The sequence below is a fragment of the Strix aluco genome, chromosome 4, assembly GCF_031877795.1.
Source record: "Strix aluco isolate bStrAlu1 chromosome 4, bStrAlu1.hap1, whole genome shotgun sequence".
NCBI classification, from domain to species: domain Eukaryota; kingdom Metazoa; phylum Chordata; class Aves; order Strigiformes; family Strigidae; genus Strix; species Strix aluco.
Window position 1 is genome coordinate 84222190 of NC_133934.1, and position 15860 is coordinate 84238049.

Below are 15860 nucleotides of genomic sequence, written 5' to 3' on the forward strand. Positions count from 1 at the left end.
AAAACCTGAATAAAGTAAGAATACTTGGAGGATAGTTTGGAATATGTTACTGTTTATGCATTTTGATATCATGCATGATGGAGGATGTTCCTGTATTGTGTTGCCTTATGAATAAAGGCAAATATAATTACGTGCATGAAATCAACTTTCTGCTCTGACACAGGCATTGAAGATACACCTTACTGCATGTTCTGGCAGTTGCTACTGCCCCTCTGCATGCAAGGAAAACATAAAACACAGGCAGATGCAGTTCTCAGAGGGAAAAATAGAAATTGCTAAGCAACCACCAAGTAGCTACTCTTTTTTTTTTTTTTTTTTAATGAAGGATGATGTGGTGATGGGAACCCTGACTGTAAGAGAAAATTTGAAGTTCTCAGCAGCACTCCGTTTGCCAAAGTCAGTGAAGGAACAGGAAAAAAATGAACGAGTAAATCAGATCATCAAGGAACTGGGTTTGAGCAAAGTGGCAGATTCCAAGGTAAGGCATATAAATATGGTGCTTAAATCATGAACAAATATTAAGTGATTTATTTAATTAACCAAATGGAGCAGCATGGCACATAAAAAAAAGAAAAAAAAAGTAAAATTAGACTGTCTCAGTAATACAATTATTAATAACATTTCTGTACAGACTCTGCACTGATACTGCCATATACTATTACATTGTGGGAAGGGGAAAGGTAGTCAGTGGGTGGAGAAATAGAGAACACCTCAAGTAATACTAACATTAAGAAATGGCCTATGTGTGAGGTTACATCTACATCTGTACCTGAGAGTAGGATCAAAATGTCTTACAACTCTTCCCAAATGCTGCCATGTCGATAGGATGCTGTTCACTCAAGTATTAGTTATCAGGCCAAACAAGACACGTTTCTTGTTTTGTGGCAGGTTGGCACCCAGTTCACTCGTGGGGTGTCCGGAGGAGAGCGGAAAAGGACCAATATTGGGATGGAGCTAATCACGGATCCTGCCATCTTGTTTTTGGATGAGCCAACTACAGGACTCGATGCCAGCACTGCTAATGCTGTCCTACTGCTATTGAAAAGGTGATGGCCTTGGGAACAGCTTCCTGTTTTCACCACTCAACTCTGATACATTTCAGTTTTATTTGACTTAAATTACAGTTGGCATGAGCAAACAGGGAAATAAGACATGTAGTTGTTTACCACTGAGCCAAAGATGCAAAGGGGGTAGCAAAAAGGCTGTATGAATTCTCTCACTCCAAATCAGCTGCTCACAGCAGTACACAAAGCACCTTGCACAAAGCATGTACCTGCCGGGACTGCAGTTTGTCTGTGATAGCTGTCACGGACAGCTTCATTTATTTTCATGTCTGTCTGGGCCAGAAAAGTGATAAAACCACCTGTTGTACAGTCTAGTAAGGTGATCAGTTTTAATATGTACTGTAGTTAGAACACAGCTGGCTGTTTTCCCATCCCAAAATCTCAGGCCTATCTTTGGGAAAACCAGCACAACACACTCTCTATTTGCAAATTTTACATCATTTTGCATTTAGTACAAGCAACGAGGACCCAAACGCCTCTTTCCAGAGCTTTCTGTTTGCAGCAAAATCTTCCCAGCGCCTTCCCCTCCAACAACATTCCTAGCGAGAGGGAACTTTCTTTTCTCACACAGATGCTATAAATATGACCTAAATTTTTTTTTTTTCTTTTTTTTTTTCCTTCCTCCTCCCCTCTCTGGCACACCAAGTTAATCAAATTTAACCAAGGCTTAACTGAACTTGCATATTCTCTTATCTAAATGCCGAATTGACTTGAAAAGCTATTATCTCTGTCATTCTTCACATTCAGGATGGCAAAACAAGGAAAAACAATAATCTTCTCCATCCACCAGCCTCGCTACTCCATATTCCGACTGTTTGACAATCTGACGCTGCTAGCCGCGGGGAGAGTGCTGTACCATGGGCCCGCTCAGCATGCCATCGAGTACTTCCAGTCCATCGGTGAGCACAACCCACAGCAGGGCCAACTGCAGCAACACCCTGAGTTTGCACCAACTTGAATAACGTGTCGATAGTGATTGATCAGAACTGGACGTAGTGTGTATTAGCAAGCCCGGGACTTTAACAGGCTAAGCATTTCTCTTGGTTTTTCACCTCTTGACCTATATGTGGGTTTGGATGATAGGGCTGACCTCTAATCAACTGTTCCTGGGTGCATCTTAATTAGATAAAGCCCAGGCTAGGGTTGAGAAGGGCACATTGCCAGTTGTCACCTTGCTTGCACTGGCAGAGCTGCGTGGCAGTGCCATTTATCTCTGGGGTCAGCACAGACCTTGTGAAGCCTGCAGTGCTTACGGTGCAGGCTGCTCAAAGTGTATGATGGTGTGGCTGTGTCCCTCACAGCCACGCACAGCCTTCTGCTGTCCCACAACCACCACTTAGGGCTTGTAATGCTGTCACCGCAGGCTACGAGTGTGAGCCCTACAACAACCCTGCTGACTTTTTCCTGGACATCATTAATGGAGACTCCACTGCGGTGGCAGTGAGCAAGACCGATGAAACTAACACAGGTATGAAACCCAGAGCTGCACAAAATAATCGTAACATGTATTTTGCCAGAAGGTGTTCAGTACAACAAAGAAAAATCACTTACAGGTGTCAAAACAACCAATAACCATGTTGTACAAGTGTACAGTTATTTGTATGCATGAGAGTATTAGGTACTGCTGATCCATATTGCTTTAAAGGAGAAAAAAACCCATCACACTGTTCCTAAATGTTTTTTGTTTGTATGTGGAAAATGATTAGCATAACCTGAAATAAGTGCCAAATTCACATACATCCCTACTATATAAAATATTCCTGTCTATGCAAGAATAGTTTGCCTCTCATAAATAGGTATTTAGTAATTTATCATTGCTATTCATTTCTTCATAAACTGACCTGTATACTTTTGTGTCACACTCAAATTACAAGATGTTAAAGGTGAAAGAATATTTTCCTGTGCTGACGTAATGCCTGTGAATATAAGAAACTGGTTAGTTACCTCTCAACACAGAGAAAGAGATTCTTTCATCTTCAAGACAAACCTCTGCAGAAGCAGAGACGATAAAGCAGGGCAATTGGTCCAGTTAGGGACATAATTGGATGCAGTTATGACTTGTATTTTTTACCCAATGGAATGGTTTATCTGTTATGAAATTACTGTTTTCCTTCCCCTGAGTAGGGTGGGAAGAGGGGGTAGAGGTAGGGGACCAGTGGTCTCCTGGTGCTTCCCTGAAGTTGTGGTAAGGCAGAAATTATCCCCAAAACTAATCAATCAAATCTCACCTACGTTCAGTAGCATGCTTTTTCATCCTGTCTGTGGCTACTCATTAATAGCACACTCTTTTTTCACACGAATGAAAAGAGAAATGAAATAATGAACGTGCTATGTGTCCAAACACGCAGTTTCACTATATCTTTATGAAAGAAGCAACCAGTGTTTTACAAAAGTGCTGACTGTGTTCAGGGTCTGATTAATATTATAGCTGACAACACACTGTTTTTGTATTTGCCATTGGAGAAGCACACGCTGGACTACAGTTGAGAAAAAAAGGAGCTCCAGCTGAAATTTCTTTATGACAGACTCAAAAGTTTGAAGTAGACATGTGCAGGATTACCTGGATCTGAAAGTCCAGGAGGTGTAGGATTATCTCCTCAGATCCACGAGACAGATTACTTACAGAAACCCGGAGGGAGGGTGGAAATCACATTTTGATTAAAAGTCAGATTGCTGCCAGTTTGAAACTTCATCGGCAGATAAGGGTTTACCTAGGCAGTCTGCTGTGCAGCTGCTGCCTGTGAGACAGGTTATACAGACAAACACAGAGGTTTGGTCTTATATATACCAGCTCTTCTGAATTGCATGCTGTGAGACTGAGTGCAATGAATCACTGGAACTAAACATGCAAATTAATTCTTCTGGTTCGTTAGTAACTCTCCCACCCCAACATAACTCTCCTGGCTTGACTACTAAACAATCTTCCCATCCCTTACAGAAACAATTTTTTTTTTTTTTAACCTTTTCAGCAGAGAGCACTGAAGAACGCACTGAATATGATAAAACCTTGGCTGAGAAGTTAGCAGAAAAATACTCCAACTCTGCCTACTACCAAGAAACAAAAGCAGCATTAGAGAATATTTCTTTGGGAAATAAAAAGAAAACAAAAGCAGCTTTCCGACAAATCACATATGCTAATTCCTTCCTTCATCAGCTGAAATGGGTGTCCAAGCGCACATTTAAAAATCTGGTAGGAAACCCTCAGGCTTCCATAGCTCAGGTAACACTATTTGTATCTATCCTTTTGTGGTATACATTGAATTTATTCCACTCCTGCATTAGATAAGTCATAGGGATGGTTTTCCTCCTTGATATTTTGACTGCAAGAAGAATCTGAAAAAAGAGTGTTCAGGGTCTGGAAATGTGATTCTCTAGAAGGTGTCCTGAATGCTCCCAAATGAGCAGTGTGAGGGGACTGTTCAGTAATTAATTTTGGACTACTGAAAGACTTCGGGAAGCAAGATCTTTTCCAGCAGCACATTCTGCTGCCTCCAGACAGGGGCAGATTATCTCCCAAGTAGTTTCACACAATTGCTCAAGAACATTCGTCAGACTTGACTCGTAATTGTCCAGGCGTGGCACTATGGGGTTTGGCCTCACATCTTCCCCGTCACCAGGGAAAGTTAACATACTATACTTGCGTACTTAATTAAACTTCATCACACAATGAAGTGCTGGCAGTTGGCTCAAGTGTAAAAATGTTTTCAGTGTCTCATAATGTGTGTGTCGTTTGGTCATTTGACTGTTCATAATGGCGATGATGTCTTCTGGGGAAGATGTGATGAAGACTACAGTAAAGTCTAACACCTGCCAGGGAAGATGTTCTACATGACTGGCTCTGTTAGTGTTGCTTTTTCAGAAAGTGTTGATTTCTTCAAAGCTGCACATTATCTTCAAAAATAAAGAATGCCTGGCTGGCCTCTGCAGAATGACTAATCCTCAGCAATCCCTAATTCACGAGCCAAACTCTGCAGTCCCAGCACCAGCAAAACTCCCACTGCAATTCTCAGCAATTCTAGAGGAGTCAATAGAAGAACTGGGCCTGAGCCAGGGGTATAAATTATCTTCATCATGGTTTATGTAATGAGCGAACAAATGGTCAGTGTGGAGGGGAAATGAGTCCAGAATCCCCAAGGTTAAAAGGTTTTGAGTATGTGTGTGTGTCTGTATGTTGATACTATGGAGATCCTTAATAATTGCTTTGTAAAAGCTTGACCTTGTGACAAGAATTAGACTCTCAAGGATCTCCTAATACCCCAAGGTTAATGGTCCTGACTTGTTTCTCACAATCTTTTCTATCTCCTCACCCTCATTAGGGATGGATTTTACAAGCATTCTTTCAGAGGTACACGGCTCATTAAGCCTTTTCTCGTTAATCTGCTCCAAATTGGTCTTGATGTGATCCCCGCTTTCCACTGCAATTGGCTTAGGAGCTGAATTATCCCTGACATTTGCTCCTTTCGGCAGGATCTTAGCCATAGGGTACCATGGATCAAGGGGTTTATGGTATTACAATTCACGCATTGCTTACGTTTAAAAATGACAGAACTGCCTGATACCATCAGTTTTGCTGAGACTTTTGTCATTTGCATTTAGCACTAAAAAATTGTGATGTACACACTTCAGTCTTTTGAATTATATCCTTAAGACAGGTGATATCTTTGCTATTTAAGTTGTGTTACAGACTGCAAATATCAGGACACCTATAGCCTGATTGTAGTATCTTGCTCACGTTAAAAACGATCCCGTGAATAAGATGTGTGATAGAGCCCAGAAATTACACACTGTGGAGCATGAAAATAAACTGTCATCCCCAACCCTGCAGTCAGGAAAGACTGCTTTTGGTAATTGGTTGCCAAACTCAAAATAGTATTGAGGTGGCTCCAGAGAAACCCCTGCAGCAGCACCGCACTGAAGAGCCACGGTCAGCCCTAGAACTGAAGTTACCCTTGTCACTGACAGCAGATGGGGAGTCACCGACTGTCCCCAGGAGGATGAATGGTGGAGAGTATCAGTAGGGAGAAAGGAGCAATGTTGCAGTGCATCACCGATTACCTTAATTGTGACATCCAAGAATGGCTGAAACAGCAGTAGGGGAGAGGAGCTTGGCTGAGGTGCCCGTGATGCTGGGGTTCCTCTGGGGAAGGGTGTTATTCCCTCTTTCTAACCTGCCCCAACAAGCCCCTGCTATCATCGTCCTCCCATCGCTGGTGCTAGCACCCTCCCAGCACTCCCAGAGCAGTTCCCTCAGGTTATAGACCTGGCCCGGCAGGAGGTCAGGGAAAAGCTGTGATACAGCTGCAGAATGCCAGCACCACCCCAGAGAAGCTCCTGTGCTGTCCCTCCTTTCTTGCTGTTGCAGTGCTTTGCGCGCGTGAGGGAGGGCAGGCAGCACAGGGAAGCTCGCCGAGGTCTCACCAATACCTCTTCGAAGGATACCTTCTCGAAGCAAGGCTCAAAGTACTGCTGTGCTGCAGGTTACTAACCACCTCACTGACTCCTTTCGTAGCTTGGATGCTTTTCTCCTTTCTGAAGATGCTTCCTGTCAATCTACACTCACCCGCTACATATTTCAAAAAAACTACTGAAGCTTTGAAAGCAATGAGAATAATACTTTGCCTCTTCTTTTCCTTTTTACATTTAGCTGTGTGTTACTGCTTTCCTGGGACTGGTTGTAGGTGCCATTTTCTTTGGACTTAAAGAGGACTCCGCTGGACTCCAGAACAGGTTAGTCCATTTAGGTAATGAATATCCAAAAATTTGATAAAGCTCCATCACTGCACTAGGATGATGAACAGCTTGGAGGCTGAGAAGGAAACCCTCAAGCTCTTTATGAGAGCCTACGTTAGTGACTTTGAAGTGAGGATGTCCTTCTGCCTCTAGGAGGGTCCCTGCAGAACTGAGAGGGGGATGCAGTTCTGCCCTGCCTTGCTGTGACCTGGACAAGCAGTCCAAATGAAGTCAGTAACGCCACTGCTGTAGGATGACATTTTTCAGTGCCAGTCAGGTTGCTGAAAACGCTGAACAGCAGACATCATATTAAAAAGGCGTAATTCAGCATGGCAGCATTTTAACAACTTTTCTACAAAGACTTCCCCAAGATAAAAAGATTAAAGATTAAAATATGCAGACCTGGCTACATAAATCTGGGTAACTAAAGCTTTGATCTTGCAACTGCTTTTATAGACACACTCGAGTTTACCAGCAGTAAGTCAGAAGGTGCACCTAAAGCTAGATTTTAAAATTATTCTGGTCTGTGTATCATTTTGACAGCTGTGTGTACATGACCTGACAATTGGGTTTGCAACTAAAAAGCTCTGGGTTCTTAGTCTTGAAACACTCCATAGCATTCACTTAAGAATGGCCCAGTTTTAAACTGGATATGAAAGTGTGAAAGCAAAGCCTTGAATTTTAGTGGCAGAGGTGAAAACAACTTCTCACATTGCTTATTCAGTTCTTCACCATTTGCATCAGACAAATGCCTCAGACTGAGAATTTTTAATGTGTCAGGAAATTCCATAAAAAGAAAAACAAGGAAAATCAGTTCATTTCCTATCCTTTGACTGCATCAGAGCACATACTACCCTTGCATGTGAATAACAAATACTGCCTGTACCACGTCTACTCCAGGCTTGCTACAGACTCAGACTTGTAGCCAAGCCTTTTCCCGTGGAATTCAGGATGGAAACATCACATACTGCCGAGCTCCAGGCATTACACCTGGATTTACGTATGCTGTAGTGGAAACACTACATTTACATCACATTTTTAATATCAGCTTGCTGTTTCCCTTTTTGTAGAGTGGGTGCAATGTTCTTTCTGACCACCAACCAGTGTTTCAGCAGCATCTCAGCTATTGAACTCTTTGTGGTGGAAAAAAAGATATTTATGTAAGTAAAACATATAAAAAGGTTATCAGGGACTACTGTTAGAGGGTTTGTTTGTTTGCCCAGCTGCAGCTAATTGTCATTTAAGTACACCTAGGGCACAGTTTTCAAATTATTTCACTGTTAGTGCTCATTGCAAATGGACTCTTTTAGCCTGTGAGTTGTCTGCAAATCCCCAAAATGGTACTTATGATTGCAAACAGTTCAGAGTTTAAAATTATTAACATATGTAGGAAAAACCCCTGAATACTCAATTTAGGTATTGATTAACAAGTTTGTGACTTGCTAGTGAGGACAGTAAATACTATCTAACTGGATTCTTTAAAGCTATGCAGAATACACTGCACAGAAAAGGGAAATTATTTAAGCTTTACCCTCTCTGTTTTGATGACACGACACATATATTTACTAAAAATTATGTGCACAAGAATCCATATTCGTTTACATGTGAAAATGCCACCATTATATAGTGTGTGGCTTGCTGGACATTTGCATCACAGCCTAAACATGAAGAACTCTTTTCTTCCAGTTAGTACTAGAATTAATTTGTCTCCAAGTGAAAATAATCTTACTGGGTTTTAGTGATTAAATTTGTAATATGCTGTATATCTCTGTGTTCCAGACATGAATATATCAGTGGGTACTACAGAACATCTGCATATTTCATCTCAAAGCTAATGGCTGATTTAATACCCATGAGGACTATACCAAGCATCATCTTCACCTGTATAATTTACTTCATGTTAGGCAAGTATGGTCTCCTACAGTCTCATTACAACCCCCGTCAATAAATCAACAAGGCCCTCACATTTTATATATGTGCATGTATACATATATATTTATATAGGCTAAAGCACTACATCAGCATGGCAGCAGTTACTGCACTTGCTTCTAGCATACCATGTGGATCACAGAAAAGACACACTTTCAAAGATTTAAGCATTCATGTCAGAATCTGTGGCATGTCGTATCTCCACTGTCCCTAGAAGGAAGCGTGCCATAACCATTACTACATAGGTTTGATTTATTTCTCTTCATTTATGGCCGTCTTGGCTTCTGGTGACTTTTACAAGATACTCCTTCCATCCTTGTGAGAACACCTATCAAAGAAAAATTTTTGTTTTAAGAACTTAATATTGTGTGAATTAATATCAGCTTGTTCTTTTTGGTGAAATGTCTTCTGGTTAGTGAGCAGACTTTGAAAATTGCTGGCACCAACATTTACAACCCTAGAACAACTTCAAACATCATCCTCAAAACATGTCCCAAGCAGACAATTTTCCTAGGGTAAAGTTTCAGGTCACGACATCCTTTTGGGATGTCCCAAAAGCTTGAAAGTATAAGAAAAATTTAAAAATAATCACATTTTGCTTTGGTCTGAGGTTTTTCCCTAAGGAATAGGAAACAAGGCCGCATCAGTACGAGATGCTCAGACTGTGAAACTGGAGTGAGATAGACCTTGCTACCAAATCCATAGCCACCCAAAGGCCACTAGGTCCCTTAGGAGAGCTCTCTGCTGGGAACAGGTGAAATGCTGTACAACTGCTGCTCATGGAAGTGCACGAGAAACTTCTCCTTTGATAGACAACTTGAAGCCGCAGTGAAGCCTTCACCTTGGGCTCTGTGGAGTACAGTACTGTAACTTCTACCTGTTCTGCTGTCTCCAGTGTTACTGCAGTTACAGGCGTACTACTTATTCGTCCTGTCCTCTGTGGAGAGGGCATACACATATATGGGCTGTCACAAGCTCCACTGCAATCCTGGGTCTCAGTGATGTAGCCTATGCTGTTAGACAAAAGGTGTTCTGTAGGCAGGATACACTACATAAGTCAGGATAGTGTTCACGTTACGGTAGAACTTTTGGCAGGCTCATACTGAAACCCTTCTCGTTCTGATCTTTAAGGTTTGAAACCAACAGTAGAAGCCTTCTTTACAATGATGTTTACCCTTATGATGGTGTCCTACACAGCCACTTCTATGGCACTAGCCATTGCAGCAGGACAGAGCGTGGTCGCTGTAGCAAACCTGCTCATGACTATCACATTTGTTTTTATGATTGTGAGTAGCATTATTCAGTTTTCTAGACTGAATCCTGAAATCCTAAAAATGCTGAAATCTAGAAATCCTACCAGCACAGAGTTCAGCTGAATTCTGCAAAAAGACTGTGGGGTTGAGCATGCTGAATATCCTGATTTGTCTGATTTGAATATTCTGATACTGTGGGATCAAATATTCTGATTCATCCTTTTAACTAACCAGAACCAGGGGTCCGGGGATCCAGGCGTGAGGAGGAGGGAGCGTGGTTCCTCTGCCCTCTTCTCTGTGGCTCTGGCAGCCAGCATACTGCCTGGAAAGCAGCCAGTAAAAAAGAGCCACATTTCATTCACTCTCCTTTCGCTTTGCTGAAGACAGATTTGGCTGGCTGAGGGAGGACATGCAGCTCCTGCCCTCTGAGCCCATTCCTGTAGTTGTCCTCCTCAGCTGCAGAGCCAACCGTTGGGCACGTTAGAACTGGACAACACACAAACAGCCACAGTTAGAAGGCAGGCACCATAAACAATGAGGCAGCACTGAGCCAACAGCCAAAAACCACACTGCCTCAGACTCGGGGCACATGAGCAAAACCGAGTACACACCTCCAGCAGCTCCACATGCCTGAGTAACAGCAGGCAGTTCATGTGAACCCATGTGGGATCCACAGACAGGAAGCATCCGGGTTTAATCCATGGATGAAAGCATTCCCTCTTACTCATTTCAGGAGAGGGACCACATGGGGTTATGGCCCAAAGCTGGGTAACAGAAATTATTCCCTCTCCCCTCTTCTTCCGCTGGAAGAGTTTCTTCCTCTAGAAATGCCTCACCACTTGTTTTTAAAGAAGCGGAGTCAAGAGCTAGAGAAGAACACATGGTAACAGCATGTAATTTATAATTTGGTGGTGGTGTTGTTGGGGTTTTTTGTAATCCTTGCCTCTAGATTTTCTCTGGGTTGCTGGTCAATCTCACAAGCATCATGTCTTGGCTGTCCTGGCTCAAATACTTCAGCATCCCTCGATACGGAATGACAGTAAGTGCTGTATTTTCCTGCGCACAGACTTGCAAAAGATTTGCTAGAAAGGAATGTCTTTACTCATGATAAAGAAAACTCCAAACTTTATGAGCTACTGAGCAAAAGGTCAGCTAATTAAATACAGCCACCTCAGAACTTAGTGCAGCATCTTGAAACAAGAAAGGCTTCTCATGAACCAGCATGCACTAATGTTTAGAAGATCTAATTTCTGTAACTTGGAAACACCTCATGTGAGAGAGACACTAACAACTACTTGCACTGGAATGCTGGACAAAATGAATACAGAGTAAAGAACAATGTAATCCCTAAAACCCAGCTCGTCTCTTTTCCATCAGTCAAACAAAAATTTGCCAATCTAAAACTTTTCACCTAATTTTTGATAATTGAAACCAGGGTGACGTTTTGCATAGAAATTTGGGCTTTAATATGCCTGTGCAGAAATAGTCTAGCCTGGGGGAGGTGTTAAAGCCTGGTGACGCAGGTGCATTACAGGGTGTAGACCACATGCATTCCTCTCTTAAAAGAAAAAGAATCATGCTGCTCAGTTAAAAAATGGGGATTTGGCCAACATAATAAATAGTGATACCATCATGCTTTTAGATTACATTTGAATTTAATTCTATCTCATCTTGTTAGTGTTTCATTCCTTTACCTACTAATTTCTGTTGTCTTTGTTCCTTTTATTTTAAAAGGCTTTACAAATCAATGAATTGACTGGTCTGAACTTTTGCAGCAGCAGTAACAAAACAAATTTAATCAGCAACGATAACTATCGACAGATAAGGCAGCCGTAAGTATTCCGGTATATGTCGTGGATGAAAGTATTAACATGGTAATGATTTAGCAGCAAATCAAGATTTATTCATGTCTAGCAGCACTTAATCATTAACCAATTTAAAGATTTACAAAATAATTCAGTAAAATATGTTATAACTAAAATAGCAACTTAACTACAGATTCAAAGACAAGATTCACACTAACCTACTATATGGTACCTTAAATCGATACATATATACATGTGCATTCACAAACAAGACGTACAAACACACAGACAGAAAAAAATATTTGGATCCAGTGGAATCAGGATGTGCCCACACTCGTGAAAATAACTGTGTATACCCAAAAACACTGGTAAGCAGCGAGAGTGGGTGAAAGAGAAGCTAGCTTAAAGTTAAAATTTCCCTCTTCTCGAGTTTAGAGTAAATACTCACAATGCATCAGCATTCCTCAATGGGCAATAATTGAGACTCGAGTGGGTTGGGTTGACTTGGCCCTGGCCTCCCATCAGCTCTAACAGCAGATGGTACCTTGAAGAGTTAATACCTGAGAAGCATCCCAGCTGGGGAGATGGTGGTCACAGGCCTGCTACATTCCAGGAGAGTTCCAAGGATCTCACCTGGGGTCACTGTTTATAGGGTTCAAGATAATTAACTTCCATCAGGTAATTTTCACTCTGACCCAGCTGAAACAATGAGGCATTCTGGTGTCTTCCACCAGTTGCACAAGAACTTGATAGGTGTCAGTTCTGCTGGTGTTCTCAATTGATAGGGACAGCAGAAGCTAGGAAACTCTGGTTTACTGTCATCATCAGTGCTTATGTTCTCAGGCTGGTATGTGGCCCAGGAGGGGGTTAGAATCACAGTAATCACCAAGTGGCCCAGGAGGAGGGGAGGAATTGCACCACCACAGTACATTAAAATGAACCCCACCACCAGTAACTTACAAAGTCCTACAGCATTAGTCTGTGAGATACTCGCTGATGACCAGCAGAATCTGTGAGTTTTTTTACAGAAAATGAAGTTTTGACTGGGTTTTTGCATTCTGCGGGCAGAGAACATTTTGTTTATTGTCATATTTAGTACTTACTAGAAATGTCTGGTGTTATGTTTCTCACTTGTCTTTAAACTGCATTTACTGAAACACATACACACACACTACAATTATACAGCCTCACAAAACCCATTTCAGCTTCCTGCAGGAAACTGATTGGAGCTACAAGAAAACCAAATTTACAAATAGAAAATAAAATAGTAACATATAGCTAGTGTTTGCTTGGCCTACTGTAGGCATCAAATCACACTAAAACTTTTAGGGATCTTCCTAGATACTTCAAACTGGCTAAGTTTATAAATGTGTGTGTATTTATCTGCAGGTGGTGTACTGGAGATGAATATCTAAAAAATCAAGGCATTGATGTGAGTAGCTGGGGCCTGTGGCAGAACCACCTGGCCCTTGCCTGCACAACTGTGATATTCCTTATCATTGCATACCTGAAACTGCACTTCATGAAGAAGTTCTCCTAAAACCAGAATGAAAAAAGCAATTCCCACTGTTCAGTACTTTGATAAACTGACTGTGCAACTGACTTGATTCTTTTTTAAGACACCTTCCTTTTTACTTTTGTGATTACACAAGTCAACAATGTGAATGCCATCCTTGTATATTAAATACTTAGTATTAATGCGTTTTGCTGAAATGTCTAACATGCCTCAGTTCTCCGCCATAAAAATTACACAATTATTCGTTACTTCAAGAGACTATTCAGTCTTTCTGCACGTTCTAGCTTTGGATTTCTTAAACAGTGAAACTAATTTTTAACGGCTCAACCTGAAAAAAATAATGGTTCCATACTTTAATTAGCACTTAGATTCACTTGCCAGTAATTCAGTCCAAAGTGCTGCTTATCAGGACACCATCAAGTGCAGTCTTGAGTGCTAACGTGGTCACAGCCTGGGTGAGACAGCGACAAAACAATCCTCTCCATCCCAGTGCATGTCTCATGCCTGTTTCTATTTGGGAATATTACTGCGCTAGAGTGTACTTGATTGATGCCATGAAGTTTCTTCTTACTAAGCTTGAGCGGTAGAAACACTTTGTTAAATAAAGGCGGCCGTGTACTTTCTTACTCTGCCAGTTTGCATAATCCTCATGCCGAAATCTGCATTTTCTCTGCATAACTGCAAGTCATCTTCACTGTGCTGTTATTGCTGCTGTCAGGAGTTCTTAGTCTTTTTTATGGTGACCCATTTCACATGTACAGCTAATCAGGATGGTACCACACCTGCAAGAGCCCATAGGTGGCAGGAAGCCTTTCCTGGCAGGCCAGCTTTTCCTCTGGCCACACACAGCAAGGGTAGTTTGTCTCCTTCCACTTGCTACACACGCAGCAACGCTTCCGACTTCCCTTATCGCTCATTATTATTTCATCCAATAGTTTGCTCTGTTTTAAAGACCAGTTGCTTAATTTTCACTGTCACCCCTCCTCGAGTTGATTTAGGAGGTGCAGTGCAGTGACGTTATAAGGGAACACTTGCCAATCTGTAGCACTCCACCAGTGTACCTGCCCTCTTCCAGGAAAAAATCCACATGCATGGCTTATCCTCTACCTTGTAGCTGACCCAGCTTTCTCCTTGTATGCATTGCTTCTGCAATGTTTGCCCTAGTTTGTAGGGGTCACACACAGTGACATGTGTGTGAAATTTCTTCGTGCTGTCTGGCTTTTGTTAGTTTTTATATCAACTGATTTTAACTGGGCCAGCTCTCGTGCTAATACAAAGCATAAAGTCAACCACGATACAAATTATTGTTACACTTTTCTATCTCTAAATATATTAGCATTGCATTTAAATTACAGTGCATTAAAATAAGTTACCCCCCAGTGAAGCGTGGCATCCTTCTGCCAGTTTTCCGGCATGTTTTCTCCCTGTGCAAACATCAGTGAGCTCAGCTCCTGCTGAAGTCAGCGACTGCCTTAGTTATGCTAGGACTAGCTGCGGTCACACATACATAGCTGAGTTCCTTCTGCCCTCTCCTCCCTGTACTTAAGTACTTTTAATCTTTTTCCTCAGCCATAGTTTCAAGAAACTTTCTCAACCTTATTTCTCTTACACTGCTCCTTCCAGGATGGTTGCAGTTTTACATCTTTTTCAAAAATTATTCAAGGCAGAGCGACAGAACTGGAAACACAGTATGAGTGCATGCTCCCCTTTTCTGTAAGAAGTACTTGGTTTGGAAGCAGTTGTGCAGACCATTTAACAGTTGGACTAGATGATCTTCAAGGTCCTTTCCAACCTAGATGATTCTGTGATTCTGTGACCTGGAGCAGCAAGAGTGAAGGAGAACAGGAAAAAACCTCCGTTGTTCTCCAGCCTCCCTTTGCAAGCCTTGCAATGAGTATCATGGAACACTACAATAGTAATCTGTAGCTGTGCTCTAAAATATTTCACTGAGTTTTGAGACAAATGACACCGGTCCTGTGGAATAACATTTTAATCAAACACTATTAATTCACAATTGAACTGCCCCAGAGGAAACAAACTGCTGTAGAACAGCGTCCCAGAGATAACTGCGGGTTAAGTTTTATCATCTTGACAAAAATACGTCCTTGCAGGAGGTTCCTGCTCTGAGTGAAGTTAACAACTCCTACTTCTCACAGGTTTTTGTTGTAGCCCTCAGCTGTGACACCGAAGCAGCTCCATGGCAGTGGCCCGTTGTTGGAACCCAGCACTGACACAGCTTTCCCACAAGTCTATTTTCTGTAGTCAGATGTGGGTTTTCTGCAGAAGCCACCGTTACTTTCCACAACATCTGCCTCAGAATTGCAGAGTAGCATTTGATGTTGTCAAAAAATAGTTGGTATTTTAACAGATCTATGTTTCATACCCCTTTTTCATTCAGGTTTGTCACAACTACACAAGCATCCAGCAAATGAACAGAAAAGTAGAAGATGAAATAGTGTAATACAGATAAAACTACAGATTCACAGACATAATAGCACACACTAAGTTAAATTTTCAATTTCCAGTTTAGCTAGAAGGGGATCTTGTACGGAAAGGTGTTGAC

The 15860-nt window shown here is 41.7% G+C and overlaps 1 protein-coding gene across 3 annotated transcripts; it reads left to right on the top strand.

Moving 5' to 3' along the window:
• Window positions 1-216: 216 nt before the first annotated feature.
• ABCG2 (ATP binding cassette subfamily G member 2 (JR blood group)) lies at window positions 217-15260 on the top strand. Of its 3 annotated transcripts, none has more exons than XM_074823843.1 (12): window positions 217-478; window positions 889-1046; window positions 1812-1963; window positions 2428-2532; window positions 4037-4284; window positions 6709-6791; window positions 7865-7954; window positions 8574-8698; window positions 9855-10009; window positions 10926-11015; window positions 11711-11808; window positions 13171-15260. In XM_074823843.1, exons 1-12 carry the CDS (start codon window positions 245-247, stop codon window positions 13319-13321), a joined length of 1689 nt encoding a protein of 562 aa, XP_074679944.1. In that variant the 5' UTR covers window positions 217-244; the 3' UTR covers window positions 13322-15260. The 3 variants fall into 3 exon arrangements, with proteins under 3 accessions (XP_074679944.1, XP_074679945.1, XP_074679943.1); XM_074823842.1 differs by having other exon boundaries at window positions 219-478; window positions 4034-4284; XM_074823844.1 differs by lacking the exon at window positions 7865-7954 and having other exon boundaries at window positions 218-478; window positions 4034-4284.
• Window positions 15261-15860: the final 600 nt, after the last annotated feature.

Coding starts and splice junctions, on each gene's coding strand:
- ABCG2 (XM_074823842.1), top strand. CDS start 245: ATGCAGTTCTCAGAGGGAAAAATAGAAATTGCTAAGCAACCACCAAGT. Junction 2,533..4,033: donor GACCGATGAAACTAACACAG/GTATGAAACCCA, acceptor TAACCTTTTCAG/CAGAGAGCACTGAAGAACGC. Junction 11,016..11,710: donor TCCCTCGATACGGAATGACA/GTAAGTGCTGTA, acceptor TTATTTTAAAAG/GCTTTACAAATCAATGAATT.